This window comes from Leptonychotes weddellii, chromosome 4 (genome assembly GCF_054177405.1).
Source record: "Leptonychotes weddellii isolate Sample4059 chromosome 4, ASM5417740v2, whole genome shotgun sequence".
Lineage (NCBI taxonomy): Eukaryota > Metazoa > Chordata > Mammalia > Carnivora > Phocidae > Leptonychotes > Leptonychotes weddellii.
In genome coordinates, this window is record NC_138372.1 from 92,690,192 (window position 1) to 92,713,827 (window position 23,636).

Sequence of the window (23,636 nt, forward strand, 5' to 3'; positions counted from 1 at the left end):
ACTTATTTTGATCTCTCAGTGGTATAGGGTAGTGGAGAAAAGCACAAATTCTGGAGTCAAACTGCTTAGGTTCAAATTTCAGCTCCATCATTTTCTAGCTCTGCAACTTGGGGCAAATCACTAACTCTTCTATGCCTCAAGAGAAGTATCCTTTGTGAAGTTTCTTCATTCATACGGTGTAAACAGTAACTTACTTCAACAGGTGAATGTGAGATATAAGCTCCAAAGACAACATTATGTCAAAATTAAATTTATTTGGTACCTGGGATAATAACTCTTTTCTTGAAAATCGCTGGAAACCTGCCTCCTATGCCTCAGTCTACCTTTGATGGCTCCTCAGTTTTTATCTCCCTACTTTCAGGCTTATCCCTAATACATCTTTTATGCTTTGGCCAGAATGATCATTTGAAACCGTAAATCTGATGCCATCTCTTGCTGACATTAGTGTGGTCTAAACTCCTTAGCGTAGTAGACAAGTCTTTTTATTACGATTTACCAGTCGGGTTCTTCTTCAAGTCTCAACTGCCCAAACTTACCCAGTGAGTTAAGCTGAACCAAGCTAATTACCATCCCCAACACAGGTCTCACTCTTTTACTCATGATACTGCACAAACAACTGACTCTGTCCGGAATACCTCATTCTCCTTCTCTTACCACATTCCTTCCCAAAGTAAATTAGGTGTCCTTTCTTAATGTGCCCCCAATAACATTAGACAGTATTTATCACATTCTATTTTAGATGCCTGGTTGGTTGTGGATACTTTTCATCTGGTCGGATCCTCCCACTACCTCCAATGAAGAACGGAAGTGGGAGCCACATCACAACAGTCTTGTTCTCTCATTTTTCTACCGTCGTAACATTAAACCACTTTCTCATTCCTTTCTTCATCATTCTGCCCCCGTTCTCATTTTTTAATTAACCCAATGAGTTTGGTAGAAATGTACCCAGAAAACTATGTGCACATAAGATAACTAGATAATAAAACTTCACACTGAAGGGAACATTCTAGAAGTATTTATTTCATTGCTGGCCACTTGGTTGCTGCATGCAACTCTCAACAACGAGCTGCCACTCTCCACTCCTATAGAAGAACCAAATGTTATGGTACCACTAAGGTTTTCAGACTTTCAGGCTTTTATTACCAATATCATTACTCTAGGGACAAGCCTTTTAGGGACTTAAAAGCACTTATTCTCTATAAAAAGTAACTTCATATTTCATGCACATACTCCAGTTGGCAGACTTAGGTCCAAAATGGAAAGAAAAAAAATTTATCCTAGTTCTGTAATTTATCAGGAACAAAATAAGCCACTTCTCCTTGCTTTGTTATTAGGAAATAGGATTTTTTTTCTCTATCAGGAATCAGGACAGAAGCTTTGATGATCCCTTAGTTATAAAATTGTTTACTAGTTAAAGTTCTCTCCAAACATGTTAAGAAGTAAGAAGCTGGCTCATTTTCCTATAGGACTTAAAGAAATATTTGCAGTATGTGTAAATTCTAGTTTATATTGTAGATCCTTGTGATAATATTTAAGAGGTCTAGTCTCCCCATTTAAAAAATTCTACCTCAGAAGGTAAAAGGAAATCCCCATCATCCCTGAGCAAAAAAGGGAAAAATAACAGGTACTTTTATTTGTTAATAGAAGCCACTTAAATGAGTTATCTAACTCCAGAACATTCTCAGAGAATTTACATAAACTGAAGCAGGTACAAGGTGTTCTCAGAGACTTATTCAGATAAATGTATTTAGTAGTTTGAGTAGTTGCTCTGTAAAAATTTAAATCTAACTACACAGCTAAACATTTTCCATTTTGAAATTCAAGAATATCCTGAGAGGATGCTTATGGACATGAAACTACTGGGTGCAGAGAAGTTTTAAAATTTCAGCAGGAGGAAAAGAGAGTGGGGAAAACTACAGTGGAGAAAGTAAGAAGGGGCAGGACAAAGCTGTAGTGATGGGCTGGGCCTTTCTTCCCATTAAGTCAGGGGACTCTGGCTATCTGTATGCTATACTTACTCTTCTATTAATACAAACTGGATGCTGAAAGATAAAATTAAGAATGTCCCAAACTAAATTTAAGTCTTTTAAGGAGAAAATGACAGAAAACACTTTAGCTTCTTAATCAAGGAGTGCTATAATATAATTTCAAGGCATCTTAATATAATTCATTTAACCCTAAAGCAGTTGTGCAATAAGCAAAATATCATGAAATGAAAACAACAAAGGTCAACTTCCTACAGGGGCCAACAGACAACATCTTTACAGCACAGCAATTAACCTTCACATAGTGGAGTCTTGTTTACAAGGCCATCAAAAACTGAAAATCACAAATGTCACCAACAAAAGGAATGTTGATTAGAGTGAAAAAACTTCCCAACGGGCTGCCTTCTCTGAAGGAATTTCAGACTGTTGCTAGCACAGGTTGGCTAAGCCAGATCTCACTGATGGCTCCATTAGAGAAAGGAAATGCCCCACTCAGTGCTGTTTTAAAAATGTAAAAACACTGGGAGGGAAAAAACAAAATAAAACAATCTACTGTTCCCTAACGTATACAGCTCAGCACCCAGAGAAAGCCTCTGCCCCCAAAAGAGACTTTCTACAAAGGCGTAAGCTTCATCAAATGAGGTGTAACATTTCATTTTCAGGACATGTCTTTTCTTGCAAGGTCTTTAGAAGCAGAAGTTCCACTTGGAACTCTAATACACATCTCTGTGAGCTCAGTTTCCTGAAAACATACACCTGCCGAGCTCTAGGTTCACCCTTGCCAGTGACTGGATTCACTACTTCACAGCCACCAGAATCGCACATACACTATTAACATGATGAAAAACACAGCAACCGCTGCAAGTTTGGCGTAAGTGGAACGCATGTTCAAGTACTTCGCGTCCTGGCGGTATTTCTTGGACAGACTGGACAGATTGTTAGCCTTTGAATCCAATGCTGTCAAAGAGGAAAAAAGGAAAACAGTAATTAGTCCCTGAAGTATTCTGTCTAATGTATTAAGCATAAAAATAACGCAAATGAGTGGGACCATACCAAACAACCATGAAGCTTAAATTATCATTTTTATTTTAAGGGTTAGGGTGCACACACTGATTAACCCATGATCCTGATGCACTGTAAAATCTACACTGCATTTTAAAGTTACCAGACTAAATTACGTTCAAATTCTTGAGGCTGTACCGTGAGGTGGTTAAGAGTGGTGGCTCTGGTCTCAGAGTCTTTGTAAATTTTAATCTCAGCTGCACCAGCCATGTGACATTGGTCAATTCACTTAGTCTCTCTACTAAGACCCAGTTTCATCATCTATAAAACGAGGATAATAACACTAACTGTATCACAGGATTACAGGTACATGAGAATGCCTGTAAAGTGAACACAATCCTTGCATATGATAAGCCTCTGAGAAATGCTAGGTGATAATAATCGTCATCATCTTTTAATGGTCTAAATCATATTCTCTCATATCTTGAAAAATGATTATCCATGCAAGATAAGACTCAGGTAACCAGAAAATTCAATGAGTCAGAAACTGAGTATTGAGCTCTATCTTAATGGTGACTGCTACCGAATTCCCAAGATTCTCCACATGGTAAAAACCATTATGATGCTACCAGAAATTATATTTCAACAGACATAGGAAAGTTGTCTTGTAACTAAAATATAATCACAGGTGCTGGAAAACCACCAATACCTACTAAATTAACCTTTTTAGAATCTTTTGCAAAGTTTTGTTTTTCTTTTTTTTTTTTAAAGATTTTATTTATTTGAGAGAGAGAATGAGAGAGCATGAGAGGGGGAAGGTCAGAGGGAGAAGCAGACTCCCCACTGAGCAGGGAGCCCAATGCGGGACTTGATCCAGGGACTCCAGGGTCATGACCTGAGCCGAAGGCAGTCGCTTAACCGACTGAGCCACCCAGGCGCCCCAAGCAAAGTTTTGTTTTTCTAAAAGGACATTTGTAATGTCGCTGCCTTCTATAACTGTTAACTGAGCACTTAGGGAAGCAACCAGAGAGACACAAGCTAGACCGGACTAAAATACATGACATAATTTAATAATAAAAACAAATTCTCAGTGTGACATAAATGAATTTTGATCACTTTACTTCTTTAAATTTTTGAAAAACACTGTTTTGCAATATGAATTTGTTCTTCCTTAGGGAATACTTTTGGAATATTTGGAGTTGCTTAATAGAGACTGAGTTGATTGAGAAATGTGGTATTACTTAATGACAAAAGAATGACAGCCGCTTCTAAATTAGCAATTTGTCCTGTAAGAAAAACACTTAGTCACATAAGAAAAGTTAGGAGATGAGAAATAACCATGACAATGCTGTGACGAATCTTTCCAGCCATTCTACTAAAATGGACACTCCACTGGATAGAACTTTTTAACCAATGTCTATTGCTACATCCCCAGTGCCCAGAACAGAGTCTGGTAATAGTCAGTGATAAAAAAAAAAAAATTTGCTAAATGAAATCTAAATCTGCTGAGAATAACTGGGCAGCAGAACAAATATGAGGTCATACGAAGTAAGCAATAGTTAAGAGAATTCCTTTACACAGGAACATTTGGAAACACATGATATCGTAAAGACAAAGCCACTACTAGAAGTCACTGAGCAAATATTTATGTTATAAGCACCATGCAAAGTGCCAAAAGATACAATGATGATCACAACATATACAACCCCTCTATTTGGGGAACTTATAGTCTTGTAGGGTGACACCTCTGAATGAAACAACAAAACCCATGGCTTAAAAGAAACAGTTATTTTAGGCAGTAAAAACGGGCGCAATTTCATATTGCTGAAAGAACCCACTGGGAACTACTCTTAGGTCTTAAATGCAAGGCAGACCAGCTCTAAAACTAAAAATTAGAGAGGGGTGCCTGGGTGGTACAGCTGGTTAGGGGTCCAACTCTTGGTTCGACTCAGGTCGTGAGATCAAGCCCCACGTTGGGCTCCATGCTCAGTGGGGGGGTCTGCTTAAGACTCTCTTTCCCCAGGCGCCTGGGTGGCTCAGTCGTTAAGCATCTGCCTTCAGCTCAGGTCATGATCCCAGGGTCCTGGGATCGAGCCCCACATCGGGCCCCCTGCTCCGCAGGAAGCCTGCTTCTCCCTCGACCACTCCCCCTGCTTGTGTTCCCTCTCTCGCTGTGTCTCTCTCTGTCAAATAAATAAAATCTTTAAAAAAAAAAAAAAAAGGCTCTCCCTCTCCCTCTGCCCCTCCTCCCTGCTCACTCTCTCTCTCTCTAAAATAAATAAATCTTTAAAAAAAAAAATTAGAGGGGGAGGCTGGGTGGCTCAGTCGTTAAGCGTCTGCCTTCGGCTCAGGTCATGATCCCAGGGTCCTGGGATCGAGTCCCGCATCAGGCCCCCTGCTCAGCAGGAAGCCTGCTTCTCCCTCTCCCACACCCACTGCTTGTGTTCCCTCTCCTGCTGTGTCTCTCTCTGTCAAATAAATAAATAAAATCTTAAAAAAAAAAAAATTAGAGGGGCACCTGGGTGGCACAGCTGGTTGGGTGACCAACTCTTGGTCTCAGCTAAGGTCGTGATCTCAGGGTCCTGGGATCAAGACCCGCAGCAGGCTCTGCACTCAGCGCAGAGTCCACTGGAGACTCCCTTTCCCTCTCTCCCTCTGCCCCTCCCCATCACGTGCCCTCTCTCTCCCTCTTTCAAATAAACAAATAAATCTTTAAAAAAATTAGAAAGAGAAAGAAGGCATAAAAGATGGCTTCTTATTATGAAGAAGCTTAAAGAGGAAGAAAACATCTTTTGAGGTAGGCTGATCTTTTCACTATCCTTCAGATATGCTCTGTTCAGATACGCTTTTTCTTCCTCCCTCTTAAAATACCACTCTTCACTTCTTCCTGATCTATCAAAATTCAAGAAATCTTCCCTGTTCACTTCACATTATCTATTTCCTGCTACATTTTACAGCTCTTATTGTTTATATATCCATATAAAACTATCACACACTGAAGATGGACAAGGACCTGCAGAGACCAATGAATTCTGCCAGGCACTAGCAGTGTGACTAAAAGCAAGCTACCTAACTTTTCTGAGTCTGCTTCTTTATCTGTAAAACTGGTTTGATACCACCCAATTCACAAGGGATTACTCTAAAGCATAAATAAGATATATATAAAGTCCCCCTGGGGTGCTGGGGTGGCTCAGTGGGTTAAGCATCTGACTCTTGATTTTGGCTCAGGTTATGATCTCAGGGTCGTGTGATGGAGCCTCACGTCAGGCTCTGTGCTCAGCGTGGAGTCTGCTTGAGATTCTCTCTCTCCCTCTCCAGCTGCCCCTCCCCCAGCTCACACTCTCTTTCTCTTTCTCTCTCAAATAAATAAATAAAATCTTAAAAAAAATAAAGTCCCATGGGATGCCTAGGTGGCTCAGTCAGTTAAGCGTCTGCCTCCAGCTCAGGTCATGACCCCAGGTCCTGGGATGGAGTCCCGCACTGGGCTCCCTGCTCAGCAGGGAACCTGCTTCTCCCTCTGCCTGCTCTCCCTGCCGCTCCCCCCGGCTTGTGCTCTCTCTCTGTCTCTGACAAATAAATAAACTCTTTTAAGAAAATAAAAAAATAAAGTCCCCCTACCATATTGCCTAACACAAAGTGTTCAATTGATGTCTGTTCCCTTATACTATCTATAAAGTACTCTGTGACAATGACCTTGTTTCTTATCTTCCCAATTAGATGAAATTATTATGATTAGAAAAGTACAGGTGACTCTTAAACAACATGGGTTTGAACTGTGCGCATTCTGCTTATACACAGATTTTTTTTTTTTACAGAATACCGTAGATTTATTTTTTCTTCCTTATGATTTTAAAAACATTTTCTTTTCTCTAACTTACTTTACTGTAAGAATACAGTATATAATATGTGTAACGTACAAAATAGCATGTTAACTGACTGTTTACGTTAAGGGTAGGGCTTCCAATCAACAGTTGGCTATTAGTAGTTAAGTTTTTGGGAAGTCAAAAGTTACATGTGGAGCCCCTGACCCCCACGCTGTTCAAAGGTCAACTGTCTTCTTTTCCAATCAGCACAGCACTAGAAGAGAATCCTTTAACACTTTTGATAAACTGACCAGATATACATTTTAGATTTAAGAAAAATTCCTGTTCTGGTCTATTTTATCCCAGGTAGAAACAGTAAGGCTGTTATGATGAAAATTTATAGACTCACTCATCCAAAATTTGATGTTTAAAGAGTGTGAAGCTATTTGCTGGAACAACTGATGACTACTAACATAAAGGTTACAATCTGCAGTTCATAATAAAGGAAAACCCATTTACTGATGAATAATGTCACAAGGTTGAGTTCATGAAATACTCATTAAGGCATCTATCTGTAATCATTACTGTGAGAGAAATAAAGCAAGTATATGAAATAGATATGAAATACATAAATACTACATTTAAAGAGTACGTTAAACACTTAGGTAACATTTAAACATTAGGTAAATATATATACTTTAAGGCAAATTAGGTAAGTATACATACACACACATGCACACACACCCATTATGTGCTTAAAAAACCATTACATAGCTAAGCGTCTTAACAGTTTAAAAGACAAAACAGATTAATGTGATGTGGGCTATTAGAATCAGGGAAGGCTTCTTGGGAGAGGTAGTTCTTATCTGGATCTTAAAGAACAGGTCCGAGATGGTGAGGAAGCTGACCTGGCTGAGGCAGAACGTTTGTGAACTAGAGAGCATGAAAGAAGTTTGCAATCTCCTTATCTTCCATTACAGAGAACACAATGCCTTACACATTACAAACATGCAGTAAGAATGAAAAGTTGAGACCAGACTAGATCTTATCTTGTAGTCACAGATTTTGAAAGTTTTTCAGCAGAGGAATGCCTTGATAAAAATGGCATTTTATGACATTTGATCTGGCAGCAATAAAGTCTCCCAAAGTGGCTAGTCAGGAAACCACTACAATAAATCTTTGACAGTTTCCTCTCATTCTTCTTTTCATTTCCCTTATGTGTTTCTGTAAATATTTACTTAACATTGTAAATATCTTGGAAGCAGTAATTGCTTCTGATATGGAATGAGACCTTCACACCGTTCCAACTCAACAAAAACTAATCATGCTAGGAAAAAAAACATATTGGAAGTTTTGTAATGTAATCTATCTCTAAGAGGTGAATTCTTAACAGTGCTAGACAGAATCTGACAGCAAAAAAAAAAGTATCCCAAAATAAGCTATCCTTGCCTATATAGGACTCTTAATTCTTTACATACCTGAGAGTGCTTCTCCCCGTTGTAACACTTCTTCGATATTGGCCACCATGATCCTCTGCACATCTTGCAATTCAGTGTTGATGGAGCCTAGGTTTCTCCGAGCACGGCTGTCAATGTAGAGCTTCTTGGTTTTCTGAATGTAGGTGTCTAGAATAATGAAGAAAAATGACCATGAACAACTTTGTCCATCAAAGTACTGTAGGGAATAGGAAGTTCTGAGTTTAGTCCTGGATCGGCAATTGTCCATGGCTAAGCAAGCTCTTGAGTGAGCATCAAAATTTGAGTTTTGATTTCTTCATTTGTAAAATGTAGATAGATGACCATTCAAGAGAAATGTCCTCTGCATACCTTCAAATGAGAAGTCTCTGCTCTCAGGGTCCTTAGAGAAATTAAGACCCACTGTAATAAGCCTTTCCTGAAAGCAGAGATTTTCAAAACATGTTCCGAGGATCCTTAGGGTTTCACTACTTAATTCTTTACACTCCCTGAAAAGAATCCTGGCAACAATCTAGCATCACTACAAGTTAACACGGCAAGAGTTATTCTAGCATCAAAAGGGGTAAAAACATTGTCTTAAAATATTTTAACATACATTCCTAATTTCACTCTGTTCTTAAACTTCAGGTAAAGCAAAATCCCACTATAAAACTGCAGTCTTATTCATGGTTAGCCCATGTCTGTATTTCTCAAAACTGTAAAAAGAATGACTTATTATTAAAAATTATATTTTCAACTTTTGGCAAAAATCTTAAGTTATATGTGGTGGATACCTCTCATTTGCCTTTTTAGACCTCCTCTCTACCTTTCTGCACCACGCTTTTTGCCTCAGGAAGCTGACCCACATGGACTACATCGTGAGCTCCTTGCCCTGGAGCTTCCAGTTAGGTTCAGCCAATGAGGGAACCCCAAGGGTAAGGCATGAAAGCAGATAGTGACGTTAGGGTATTTATTCCCAACCTCTCCCTGAGAAGTCACCCTGGCCTGGCAGTATCCCTCCAACTAGAAGTTACTGCTCCTCTCAAGTTGGCTTTCTCTATAAATTTTCTCCTTTGCAGTTCCAGAAACTGCTTCTTTCTCTTATCCCTTCAGGCCTAGGGATGAAAATAATTACTGTGTTACTGATCTCAGGTTACTGTACTTTGTGGTTCACCTATAACCCATTCATCTTTGTATATGATCCTTTAAGCTAATCTGAGTGTACCAAATATTTCCTGTGTGATCTTGATACAGTATTCTTTTTTTCTTGGGTTTACTGGACCTTTTTTATCTTCAAAAACAAAATTTGAAAACCAGACATTATAAAAATTAGCACTTAGAGAGTTTGTAGTTATGAAACACTGGAGTGTTTTGCTAAATTTTCTTTATTTTTAAGAGTAAGATGACCATTTAGCAAACTGGAAACACTTCAGAAACTCGGAAACAGTAAAACCAATTTCTTTTTTAACTAAAAATATCAGTAATGTAATCTAATCATACTTATTCTCACTTCCTCTAATTAGGGTACTCAAGACATTTCCTTTGATTTACTGCCATCAGATACTTTACTGGTGATGAAGCTTTCTGTAATTACTGTACATGGACACCCATACTATTTCTGCATGTAATAAATGTTATCTCTCCCCAATATCATACCTCTTCCAGTATTTTTTTTTTTTTAAGATTTTATTTATTTATTTGAGAGACTGAATGAGAGAGAGAAAGAGCACATGAGAGGGGGGAGGGTTAGAGGGAGAAGCAGACTCCTTGCTGAGCAGGGAGTCTGATGCGGGACTCGATCCCGGGACTCCAGGATCATGACCTGAGCCGAAGGCAGTCGCTTAACCAACTGAGCCACCCAGGCACCCTATTTTTTTTTTTTTTTAACTAGAGGATCTGAAAGAAACAAAATACCTTCTTTCTGATTTCCAAATTCTGATCTACAGAAAATGAACCTTACTGGGTTCAAACCAAATCACAAGAAGGGCAAAAGGCAACAAGTTCTAAGAAAAAGATCAAAAGACCAGGGAAATTACTTATGAGACGTCTCATTCACTCAGAAGGACAAAAAGAGATGGAATGGAGGGCGCCTGGGTGGCTCAGTTGGTTAAGCGACTGCCTTCGGCTCAGGTCATGATCCTGGAGTCCCTGGATCGAGTCCCGCGTCGGGCTCCCTGCTCCCCTGCTCGGCAGGGAGTCTGCTTCTCCCTCTGACCCTCCCCCCTCTCATGTGCTCGCTCTCTCTCATATAAATAAATAAAATCTTTAAAAAAAAAAAGAGATGGAATGGAAAAGACAGAATTCAAAACTTCAGTAAGTAAACATCAAATAAAAATGTGTCAAAAATATTATCAATGTAACAAACAGCTTCTCCATATTGTTTGCTCTCTTGATATAGAGATGAAGAGCAAAAACTTACCAAACTCAATAAAGGAATAGGGCCTAGACACAGTGGGCACCTTCTTCCCATGCTGTTCATCAAACTCTGAGTGCAAATCTTCTAGGTAGGCAAAAGCCAGTTTCTTAGGGAAGGCAGCTTCACACAAAACCAAGTAACAAACTCCCTGCTCAATAATGTAGCTGGAGAGACAAAAAAACAACAACAAAAAAACAAGAAAAAGTTGTCTGTAGAATAACAATACACCCAACAACCTGAAACAGACTCTCAGTGCCTTACAAACTTTTGAAAATATTCTAGCCTAAGTCCTTTGAGGCTAGCTAAATCAGAAAATCAATTTCAAACCATAAATCCTTAGAATCAGAAAGCAAACACCATCCCATTATTAGAATTATATTCCAAAAGGAATATTTAAACATGTTTATTATAATTGTTTGTTTATTATATAATTCAGCTAAAATATCTTAATACCGAGGACTTTTTCTTGAAAACTCAGAGTTGTGACTCCATCCACCTTTTGATTATGTATGGAAACGAGTATACACATATTTAAACTCCTTCCAGTTATAAGAAGCACAGTGGAATGGAAATTTTTGTGGATACTTAGAAGTTGGAAGTTAATGCCACAATGTTTACTGGATACAGATAATGACCTTAGGACAAATAATATCCCCTAATTCCCAGGATAGAACTCTATATCAACTATCCAGTATCAGAAACTATCCAATAACAGAACTAACTTCCTCTTAGCTCCCTGGCACTCTGGAAGGAGCTTTATGACTACATGTCTGAGATGTCTTGGAAAGAGGTTAGGTTACTCAGTGATTTCTTTTTAGCCACAGTACTCTTTATTTCAGCAATAATTATATTCAGAAGACCAATATGTACATCAAACAAATTCAGAAGGCCATTAGTTTAAGTAGGAGTATAAGGGCACAAAGTATTATATATACCCCTAACCCTACCCTTACTATGTGGCTCCTAATGCATCCTAGGACTTCACAGAGGAGTTTACAATATATCATATGATCTCGCAGGCCCCTTAAAATGATGATAATAATGATGATGATGATGATACTGTTGTCCTATCTCTTGCTTGGGCATCTGAATCAACTGCTTTCCTCGCCTTCAATCTAGACCATCTTCTAAACTACCAGTTTTATTCCTAAAGAGTAAATATGATCATATTACCCTGCTTAAAAACTCTCAGGGTTCCCGAATACTTATAAAATAAAATCATACTCTTTGATATAATACTTATGGCTCCAAAACAGGTGTAGGCTGTATTCCATCATGCTATTCTCCAAATAGGTTCTTTTACAGCCTCCCGGATTTCTGCTTATATATATATATATATTTCTAATTGTAATACTCTTTTATGTACCTGGAGAAACCTTGTTCATTTTCCTATGCTCGATTCTACTATAATTTTTTCCATGAAATTTCTCTGTATTCTTCCTCTCTATCCCCTTTCCTCAAACTTACTCCCTACAAATGGGAATTTATTACTTCCTTTTCTCTAGTCCCAAAGCATTTCATTTATAACCGAATTACAGCATTTCTTGCCCTAAGGTATCATAGTTTAGTTGTCTGCATATATGTTTCTCTCTGCTAATAAAATAAGCTCATAAAAGCTATGGACATTGGGCGCCTGGGTGGCTCAGTTGGTTAAGCGACTGCCTTCGGCTCAGGTCATGATCCTGGAGTCCCTGGATCGAGTCCCACATTGGGCTCCCTGCTCGGCAGGGAGTCTGCTTCTCCCTTTGACCCTCCCCCCTCTCATGTGCTCTCTCTCATTCTCTCTCTCTCAAATAAATAAAATCTTTAAAAAAAAAAAAAAGCTATGGACATTAAAGGCAGAACTTAACATACGGTCTGGCAAAGAATAATCTTTAATAAATAGCTCTTAGATGGAAATAATGGATGAGAAGAGATTATAAAGTTCTTAAAGGAACCATACAGAAGAAAAAAATTTCTTTTCAATTCCATTAGAACTTGCCTAGGTTTTTTGTTCCTAATCCATGGTAGAGATAAAGATACTATATATAATTAGGTGCTGATATTTATTTTTTTATGTTGAAAATTGGATTTATAGAAGATATTTCATATACTACACAAATTAATACCTATAAAACTTAATATCCAGGCAAACCTTTGGGGTCCCCTCCTTCTTTGGGAGCTTCATACTCTATCATTCAAAGAACTTTACTATCACTCAGTAAACCTTGCTTTGCTGCCCACCAAAAAATAAATAAATAAATAAATAAAATTTAAAAATTAAAAAAAAATAAAACTTAATATCCACTACTTTCTTAACCAATAAACCAGGGTTTTGTTTTGATTTTGGTTTTGTATAATTGTTTGTTTCTGATGGGTGGAGATCTTTTTTTCCCCCTTTCAAGTTAAACACAGCAGGTCCCTCCCAGGTCTATATTATCTTAGCCTCTGAGTTCCTAAAATAGCAAGGATTATTTAGCTAATCCTATTTTATTTTCCTTTGATCTTCTTGTCCTCTTTTTTTTTAATCCTTCCTGTTTTTATCACCCTCAAACTTGACATGTATTAAACATTTAATAACCAATTATTTGTAGAAAATTTGAAATCCAATAAAGTCCTTTTGATCCCTCTCTCGGCTATATGCATTGTCTATAACCACTGATTGAGATGCTCTTAAATTACCCTCACAAAACTATGACCATTTTCCCTATTTTATAGAGGTAACGGAGGCTTAGAGAAGTATGTGAGTTGTTCAAGGTTGTGTTGTTGTTAGTAAGTGTTTGAGCAAGAGTACTAATCTACATATATCTGGCTCTAAGAAGCTCCTAAAGCAAAAATTTATCTATTATTGCATGATAGGTACAGCATTTATTAGACACGGGATAACAAGTTAATTTATTGTATGCAAATTGAATAAACAAACCAAGATTTCTGTTTTGCAGAACTGGAGCCAGGAAGTTGCTTCCATGAAAAGACTATATTTTTAAAATTTTCTTTACGTTTTAAAAAACTGTTACCATTCTTATCAGGTGTTACTTATATCTACTGTATCTCATACTTAAATGACCACAATGAAATAGGATTATACTCACTGGAAAGTCATGGCACCAGCTTCCAAAGTACATCTAGTAGGGGACTGTTCATTCAACTTGCGAAAGAGTTGCTTAGCCTGACTCTGGTACTGTTGAAGATCCCGGCCAGACTGAAAGAAGACACCTTCATTTAAGAATTTTCTACACACAAAAAACGCCATAACAATTAATGAGCAGTATCATACTATGAGGACACTATGTAAATATGGTCTTTCATTAAAGATTAGTAAGATTCATTTTAACAAAAGAAAAATGGTCTACTGGGGCGCCTGGGTGGCTCAGTCGTTAAGCGTCTGCCTTCGGCTCAGGTCATGATCCCAGGGTCCTGGGATCGAGCCCCGCATCGGGCTCCCTGCTCGGCCAGGAGCCTGCTTCTCCCTCTCCCACTCCGCCTGCTTGTGTTCCCTCTCTAGCTGTCTCTCTCTCTCTCTCTGTCAAATAAATAAAATAAAATCTTTAAAAAAGAAAAATGGTCTACTTTTAGAGCAAAAAGGAAGACCAAACCCCTAGTTGTTCAAGAAAATCACATTATTTGCTAAGAAACAAATCGTATTTCTTAACTGCCTTTAAGGCACTCTTAACTTTTAATCCGGTGTTCTTTCCACCATTAGGTCAGTGGTCTCCTCCTAACTCATTTCACTTGCACACTTACTGGCACATAACTGCACAACATGTTCTATACTCAGGGGAAAACCCTGGGAACAAAAGACTGATGAATCTCATTTTTATCCTGGAATATCAAGCAAAATCTTCCACAAAGTGTTACAATATTGAACATTTAAGCAAAACTAAATGTATGCACCCATAACTGCAAATTACCAGGAACACTATAATGCAAATGGGTAAAAATGAGCAAGAGTAGGACCAAGATTAAAAAGTCAAATATTCTTTACTGAATAAATCTATTTGGTTTCTGAGTTTGGATAGCAAGGGACATATGCATACAAAATGAAAATAACAATATTCAGATGATAGAATTACAGGCAATATTTTCTTGAACAATTTCTAAATAGTTTAATGATTAAAAAAAAAAAAAGGAAAAGAGCCTACTGAGGAAAATAGCAGTGTCATCTCAAAAGGAGAACATCAATCACCAATTAGATCCAAATGGGAAAGAATGGAATGGAAAGCAAATATACATTATTTATGCATCCACATACAGCATACGGGGGGGGGGGGGCCGCGGCACTTTTGCCATTTGATAGAAAGGAATTATTTTATTTTGGATTATTTATTATTTTTTTAAAGATTTTTATCTATTTATTTGACAGAGAGAGAGACAGCGAGAATGGGAACACAAGCAGGGGGAGTGGGAGAGGAAGAAGCAGGCTTCCTGCTGAGCAGGGAGCCCAATGTGGGGCTCAATCCCAGGACCCTGGGATCATGACCTGAGCCGAAGGCAGACGTTTAACAACTGAGCCACCCAGGTGCCCATGGATTATTTATTTTGAATTCAACAACAGAACACAGCATCTCCTTGATAGATGTTTAATAACTAAATGTTTACCTTAAAAACTCATTTATTTGAGGTTCTCCTTCAAGAGATCTGTGGACTGGATCTGAGGTCTAACTTTTAGAAAATACAAAGCGAAATCTAAAAATTCTAGATAGTGAACCACTCAGCTAAGAGTAAAAACAAGGAGCAATGATAAAATTATGAAAGTGGCAGATAAATGTACAAGTACTGGATTCTAAGCTATATTTAAAATGATGAACTAGGGACACCTAGGTGGCTCAGTGGGTTAAGCGTCTGCCTTCAGCTCAGGTCATGATCTCAGGGTCCTGGGATCGAGCTCCACATCCAGCTCCCTGCTCAGCCGGGAGTCTGCCTCTCCCCCCCCCCCCACTCATGCTCTGCCCCCTCCTGTGCTCTCTCATACATGCTCCCTCTCTCAAATAAATAAATAAAATCTAAAATAAAATAAAATAAAATGAACTGGAAATTTCAGTATGAGTAAGAAGGTAAATAAGCATGAAGTGAACCAGGAGAGTTAGAGAGACACCACTAGAATTATCAATTTGTAGATTTATCTTGTTTAGTACTGCCCCTATGGCAATGATTTGTTATAATATTCTTCACTTGAGAAATAGTTCTATATTAACATATATATGTATATATGTATGTGTATGTTTATATATTAACAATACTTTACAATAATTAACATTATAATATATATTAGCATTATTATATTAACCTGTACTGCATATATTTTTTTTTTCTCATGACTGGTCAGCTAGTAAAGGAGAGTGAATACTATCACATGCTTTGAACTAGTGCACAATATCCTACATTCCTAAATTTAAACAGTACTTGCCAATTTGTTTGCTTCACCAATGCCATTATATATGTGGCATTTGGAAGAGATCTGACCCCACAACATTAGACACAAAGGGATGCAAATAAAGCTGGAAATATTACTAACGTGCCAAGAAATAATACCAACATTGATCAATGATTTTTCAACCTTGGCTTTACACTAAAATCACCTGCGTGCTGTACAAAAACTAATCAAGCCCTATCTCCTCCTACCCCAAACCAATTAAATCAGTATCTCAGAGGTGGAACTCAGAAATTGGTATTTTAAAAATAACTACAACCGGGGGCACCTGGGTGGCTCAGCCAGTTAAATGTCTGCCTTTGGTTCAGGTCATGATCCCGGAGTCCTGGGATCAAGCCCAACGTCGCGCTCCCTGCTCAGTGGGGAGCCTGCTTCTCCCTCTCCCACTCTCCCTGCTTGTACACTCTCTCTCTGTCAAATAAATTATAATAATAATAAATAACCACAAACACAGATGTTAAGTAAAACTGTTTTTGACAGCTAAAGGCAGGTGAGCACCTTAAAGGAACTAGTTGAAGAAATAAATAGCAAAAAAAAATTGTCAAATAAAGACTGGTAAAATCCTTTGACTTTATAAGAAGCACTGTAAACATTACTGCAACTTAAGAGGAAGAGACTAATAACTGTATCGACTACAAGAAACTATGTCCAAAAGCATGCTACAGTTTCAGGGATTTATAACGAACAAAGCAGTGACTGTCAATGCACCACACGGAGATCGCACAGAGATTATGGCACACCAACCAACATTTCACAGTGCTGGTTCCATTAGCATCACCATCGCTGAGAACGCAATGCTGGCACAATCTTTCTGATGGTCATTTTTGTAATATGTACTGGAAATTATAAAAATCTTACATTATTGTTGTATCCAGCAATTCTGTATCTTTGAAAATATACATACACAGCATATGTTAAAAAAAATAACTACAGGGGCGCCTGGGTGGCTCAGTTGGTCAAGCGTCTGCCTTTGGCTCAGGTCATGATCCCAGGGTCCTGGGATCGAGCCCCGCATCGGGCTCCCTGCTCAGCGGGAAGCCTGCTTCTCCCTCTCCCACTCCCCCTGCTTGTGTTCCCTCTCTTGTGTGTCTCTCTGTGTCAAATAAACGTAAATAAATAAACTCTTTTAAAAAAAAATAAAATAACTACAAATGCATATAAAAATAAAAAACAAATGTTCAGTAATAGGATAGAAAATTGGTTAAATAACATATGGTATATTTATATACTGGAATACTACACAGCCATTAAAATGTTGTATAATATTTAACGATATGAGAACAAACTCACTGCACACTAAGTGAAAAAAATAGGTAAACAGTCTTATAGTATTACCCATTATTTACTTTTATACACACACACACACAAAGATTAAGGTTATATGTTAAAATGGATATAATTTAAGTAGGGATTTTGGTAATAATCACCATTAACATTTTGGTTCTTTTGTTTATACATATTTACTGAATTTTCTACAATAAGCACAGACTAGTTTTGTAATGGGGAAATTATTCATTTACCCATTCCTGTTTATTGCATATTTGTACCCACAAATATGTACGGTTCTAATGTGAACTTTCAGAAAGGCAAAATGAAACCAGAAAAGATTTTTCAGAAATAGGCAAATTAATAAAATTAAATGAAAGCACTCACTTTCTGCCAACCACTGTTCTAAACACTTTACATAATTTAAATAATCTTTACAACTACCCTATGAGGTGATTAGAACTATTATGCCCATTTTCTGCATGAGAAGTAAAACGTGCCCAAGGACTAGGGGCCAATAAGGAGAGGGGCAAGAATTTGAACCCAAGCAGTCTAGTTCTGGGGTCCCTGTTCCTAAGCATGCTATACCACCTCTACAATTAAAATTGCTTTGGTGATAGCAGATCCACCTTCTGGGTGATCTTACTATTTGATATTAAATCTAATTCACAGGAAACGATCAAGAAACTGAGTGGCAGCTCTGATCTAGATCTCACAAAACAATATATTCACTGCTGTACAGACAGAACCTCAGTGTGCTTTTAAGATTAAAGTCACAAAGGGCCCACAGTCACTAGACTACCTAAAACAGATTAGATGTCCTCATTCTGTTTTCCACTTCATCCAGAACAAACTTGATGAACCTTGTATACAGTATAATGGAAAGATGTGTTAGCAATCCAATAATGAATTGGATGTGAATGTCCAGACAAATCCTGAAACTAATTTGAGGTCATCCAATATCATATTTAGGATTTGGTTCCATATATATTATGAAAGGTACAGGGTAGATATTTACCACACAACTATAATACTTTTTATTGCTATCACCTAGGACTGCTGAACAATTAATTATATCAAATGCCACCTTTTGTCTTTACAAGAATGTTTAGCTAAGCTCTTATCATTTTTAAATTCCTGTTGAACTCAGCTCGTCAAAGGCCAGAAGCACCAAGAACCAACCATTTTCTTCTAAAAACAATTACAGTAAGATGACTAATGAACCCTCAATCATCGGGAGCGTGTGGCAGTTTAAATGTACAAGAGACCATCCGCTTTTTTGATGCTCAGTGCTGAATACTTCGTTAGATCAAACACCTTCTTCAAGTCCACAGAGCTGGTGGCAAAATGGAAGAGTACACCCTTCATTTTGAGGTAGAACAGAAAGGTAGATGAAGAAATTGCTAACATCCAAAAAGGAGAAACATACCAGAAAGGTACAAGAAAGGAAACAGAATATCAGAATCTAGGTTTGAAGAGAAAAGTTCATCTCTCTACCACCACTTCTAGTTGAGCACAGAGGAAACTGCATGAGATACTCTGCCTACATGATTTTTTAAATTTTAATCTGTACTGTATTATCTGAATAATTGTTCATCTCCAGTAATAAAGCAGTTTGCACAGGTTTAGCACCTAGTAACCACCTAACGTATGATATCTATGATCAGTGTAAATAATTGAAAAAGTACAATGAATTATTTGGACTGAACAATTAAGGTACTTAACTATAAAACCTATTTGGTTGAAATATCCATTTCTTAAAAAGTTATTTCTGGACTCCTAAGAAGTAAATACATTATTAAAAATGTATTTTATTATTTTTTTTTAAGAACAAGGCAGTAAAGTGTACCAGTTAGGCACTAAGGCTCTGGTCTAGAGTCAGACAGATACGGATTAAAAATCAGTGGTTCTTAAGCAGGGGTGATTCTGCCAATCACACCCGGCAATGTCCAGGAGTATTACACTCCTGGAGGGGCGTGGTGATGGCAGTGCTACTACCATCGAAGATGCAGAGGCCAGGGATATTAGTAGATACCCTACAACGCGCAGGCCTGTTTCCCACAACAAAGAATCATCTGACCTGAAATATCAACAGTGCAGATGTTAAGAAACTGATGAAAAATTCCATTATGCTACTTATTAGCTACATGACTCATACAAAAAACCTATCGTCTCTAAGCTGGGAGATTCCTATCTATAAATGGGAATAATAATACTAACTATCCTAATATGATTGGTATGAAGATTGAATGAAATCATATACCTGACAGGCATTAGCATAATGCTTGGCATGTAGTAGGTATTCTATAAATATTCTGTATACTATTATAAAAATGAATCCAGGATTCATATTTTTACAGATTTTAAAAGTTTAGGAAAAACTCTACTATTCAAAGTCCAAATATCTTTTTTTTATAAAGATTTTATTTAGGGCGCCTGGGTGGCTCAGATGGTTAAGCGTCTGCCTTCGGCTCAGGTCATGATCTCAGGGTCCTGGGATCGAGTCCCGCATCGGGCTCCCTGCTCCTGGGGAGCCTGCTTCTCCCTCTGCCCCTCTCTCTCTCTCTGTCTCTCATGAATGAATAAATAAAATCTTTAAAAAAATAATAATAATAAATAAAGATTTTATTTATTCATGAGAAACAGAGAGAGAGAGAGGGGCAGAGGGAGAAGCAGGCTCCCCACGGAGCAGGGAGCCCGATGCGGGGCTCGATCCCAGGACCCCAGGACCACGACCTGAGCCGAAGGCAGACGCTTAACTGACTGAGCCACCCAGGTGCCCTCAAAGTCCAAATTCCTAAAGGAAATAACTATGGTTCCAATTTTAGTATATGTGCTGCCGAAGTGAGCACCCTAAAGGAAATAACTATGGAATTGCCATCACAAAAATATTTTTGTGGAAAATTTTTTTCCTTGTCAATTAAACAAAGTAACCCATCTTGGTAGACCAACACCTAATTCGGAATCAAATTAAGAAACACACAATAGGGGTGCCTGGGTGGCTCAGTCATTTGAGCGACCGACTCCTGATTTTGGCTGGGGTGGTGATCTCGGGGTTGTGGGATGGAGTCCCGAGCCCCATGCGGAGTTGGCTTGGGATTCTCTCCTTCTGCCCCTCCCCCCACTTGCGAGTGCACCCACACGCACTCTCTAATAAATAAAATCTTTAAAAAGATAAAATAAATAAAAGAGGACGCCTGGGTGGCTCAGTCGGTTGAGCGTCTGCCTTCGGCTCAGGTCATGATCCCAGGGTTCTGAGATCGCATCCCATACTGGGCTCCCTGCTCAGTGGGGAGCCTGCTTCTCCCTCTGCCTGCCGCTCCCCCTGCTTGTGCACTCTCTCTCTCTCTGACAAATAAATAAATAAATAAAATCTTTTTAAAAATTTTCAAATTTAAAAAATTAAAAAAAAAGAAATACCCAATAATATCTCAATTATTTTTTCAGTAAGGTATCAAGACAGAGAGTAAGAACTACTAATATTAAATAGACTTTCAAATTCACTTTGTATTCTTTACCCACATTGAAATCCAATGCAATAAACCGACCAGACTTCTCCCTGGGGAAAACCATTTCCCAAACTACATATATATCCTTCAAGGAGAATTTTCCCACATTATCTCCCTTGTCAAGTCATGTTCTTGCATTTATTTTAATAATTTCACTCCTTCTGTAGAGTGGTCCTAGAAAATTCTTAAACTGGGAGAAAAGTATTTCACAATTGAAAATTAAGGGCACACTATATTTTTCACAGTTTATATCAATGATTAGACTTTGTTTTGTGCAATGAATAGAAAATATTTCACTGAGCATGACCTGCAACTTCATGATCTGTATCACTATTCTCCTAAGTGTGAAAATAAACATATTTCCAAGTCAAACCTAAAAAGGCATATAACCAAATAGAAGCTTTCCTTATTACTAGATAATACTGTCAGCTTAGATGTCATTTCTTCTAGAAAGGACTTTTCCTGGTCTCCCAAAACTAACTTAGATACCTTTTCTGTAAGGTAAAAGAGTAAAGTAAAGGGCCTTTTATCTTTATCTTTCCGTAAGTAAAGCAGCCACAGAGCCTTCTTCTTCCATAGTAGTTGTCCTATATTATAACTGCTCGTTAGTTTTCTGGCTTTCCCACTAAACTGTAAGCTCCATGAAAGTAGGGACTGTGTCCTCTAACCTCCTGTATTATCACCATGCTTGACACAACTGATGAGTTTAATAAGGGTTTTTTTTTTTTTTCAAGAATATATGAATGAAAAGCCTAAGAGATATGTGCAGAAGAATTTTTTCTAGAGCTCATCTTTTTTTTAGGCCTTGAGTTTTGTTGTTGTTGTTGTTGTTTTTAACTACTTAGGGTGTATGAGAAAGTAAAAGAAAATTGTTCACTTTAAATAAGTTACATAATTTTCATTCTCAGCCTCCCTTCTTCAGAGACCGCCCAACCTTGCTCCAGAAACCTGTCTCACTCCAGAAATTTCCCTTGTGATTCTAAGGCACAAAGCAGCTTCTTTTCAAGATATTTGGGGCTGTTGTTGTTTTTTCATCAATTCAATACACTTTTGAGCACCTATGCTAGCATAAAACTGCTGCTGTAAAAGCTATAAGAAACACAAAGATGATTAAGATCTGCCTACTGCCTCCTAGGAAATTCAGATTATTGAAAGACAAAAAAACATAGTAAAATAAAAGTACAAGGCATTACAGGAATATAACACAGGAGTTATAATTTCAACAGTAGAAATTTAGTAAGGTTTATTGGAGGAGGTGGGAACGGGGCATAACCTTGAAAGAAAGTACTGTAGTGAACTTCAAACAGGTGTCTATATGTGGCAATATTATCTCACCCACTTTCAAAAGATGTCATCAAGATAGGTCAAGGATCAAGTGCCACAGTAGAAGAGGCTGAAGAACTTGGGAGCTGATTTTTCCCAGGACCTGTTAGTCAGCCTTAATAGCAGCAGAAAATTAGAAATCCCGAATTTTAACAAAGTCTCTTAAGAGTGACACAACACTGGGTGATCACAATCGGCCGAAACTACCCCTACGCCGGAGCGTCTTCCCGTCGAGAAACAGGTAAGACAAAAATATACCTCCTCCGTCAGGATCTCTTTTCACAAGTCATCCCTCCACTGCCAACGGATGAAAAAGCAATTCAGAGGGGTCAAGAGTGCATGGGAGGTCGCAAGGGTCCCCTGGGTTCTAAGAAGAAATCCGGTACTGACAGCAGAGCTCAGACAGGACTTGGGGTCGCGGGGATCTAGGAGCTCACCTGTTCGTCCTCCTGCATGGAGGCGGCCAGCGGGAGCCCGTCCGCCACACGGGCGATCATCGTAAGCAACACCATCTTCACAAGCTACAGGGACCCAACACTGGCCGGGATGGCCGAAGACGTCCTCCTGACTTCCTCTGCCGCGACAACAGTTACACCTCTTAGTTCCCGAAGAGCCAGCTGCTCGCGTCTGCGCTTCCCGCTGAGGTGGCCGGAAACTAGCTTTGGAGCCTTCCACTACCGGTCCTCAGAATTAGCTTCCCACCGAGAACCACAACTACCAGAACAATAGTTCCGCGGTCTCTCCTTCCACCTTCGGAAACTTCCAAGGTCCCGCCCACTTTTCTGGATTGGGAGCTTCGAATAAACCTTCAGCCTTGAGGGGTGTGGCATTCAAACTGAAAACAGGATTTTCTAGTTCCCAATACTGTAAATGTGAGGAGAGGGCTGGGAGGGGTGGTGGGAATTAATGGATACATAGATGGAAAGTATGTGAAAAAACTGAAAAATCAAGCTATATATTTTCATATTTTTCTATTTTATATATTATATATTTTATACATAATACTTTCTATATTCATATATTTCTAGGCAGGGATTTTTGTCTGCTTGAGATTTTTTTGGTTTGGTTGGTTTTTGCTTGTTTGTTTATGCTGTATCCCCAGATCCTTGAACAGTTTCCAGTAAAAAACAAGTATCTATTGTATGTGTGAAAAAATGACCAAGTACAGACCTCAGAAACCACCATATCAGGTACCCTTCCAAAAGCTGGGATCTCTGCTACATCCCTTATCATAGGTAGCAGGGTAGCTTTGTTAGAACTTCCAGTAACTGGGCATTCACTCCCTATTGGAAAGACCTCGACATAATCCTACTTGAGGAAGTGTTACCATCTCTCTTTACTTTGATGTCCCTATTTCTAAAATGGGGATATTATCCACCTCTCAGGATTTTTGTGAATATTAGGTGAGAAAATGTAGGTGAACATGTTTTGTAAACCAAAAAAAAAAGAAGAAGTTATACAAGTGTTG

The 23,636-nt window shown here is 38.4% G+C and overlaps 1 protein-coding gene across 1 annotated transcript; it reads right to left on the reverse strand.

The window, feature by feature from the left end:
- Positions 1 to 1,000: 1,000 nt before the first annotated feature.
- On the reverse strand, positions 1,001 to 22,828 carry SEC22B (SEC22 homolog B, vesicle trafficking protein). The gene is made up of 5 exons (XM_081815801.1): positions 22,606 to 22,828; positions 13,732 to 13,841; positions 10,664 to 10,824; positions 8,269 to 8,415; positions 1,001 to 2,942 (listed from the first exon to the last, which is right to left on the reverse strand). The coding sequence occupies exons 1-5, from the start codon at positions 22,678 to 22,680 to the stop codon at positions 2,788 to 2,790; spliced, it is 648 nt and encodes a 215-aa protein (XP_081671927.1). The 5' UTR covers positions 22,681 to 22,828; the 3' UTR covers positions 1,001 to 2,787.
- Between the last annotated feature and the right edge of the window lie 808 nt (positions 22,829 to 23,636).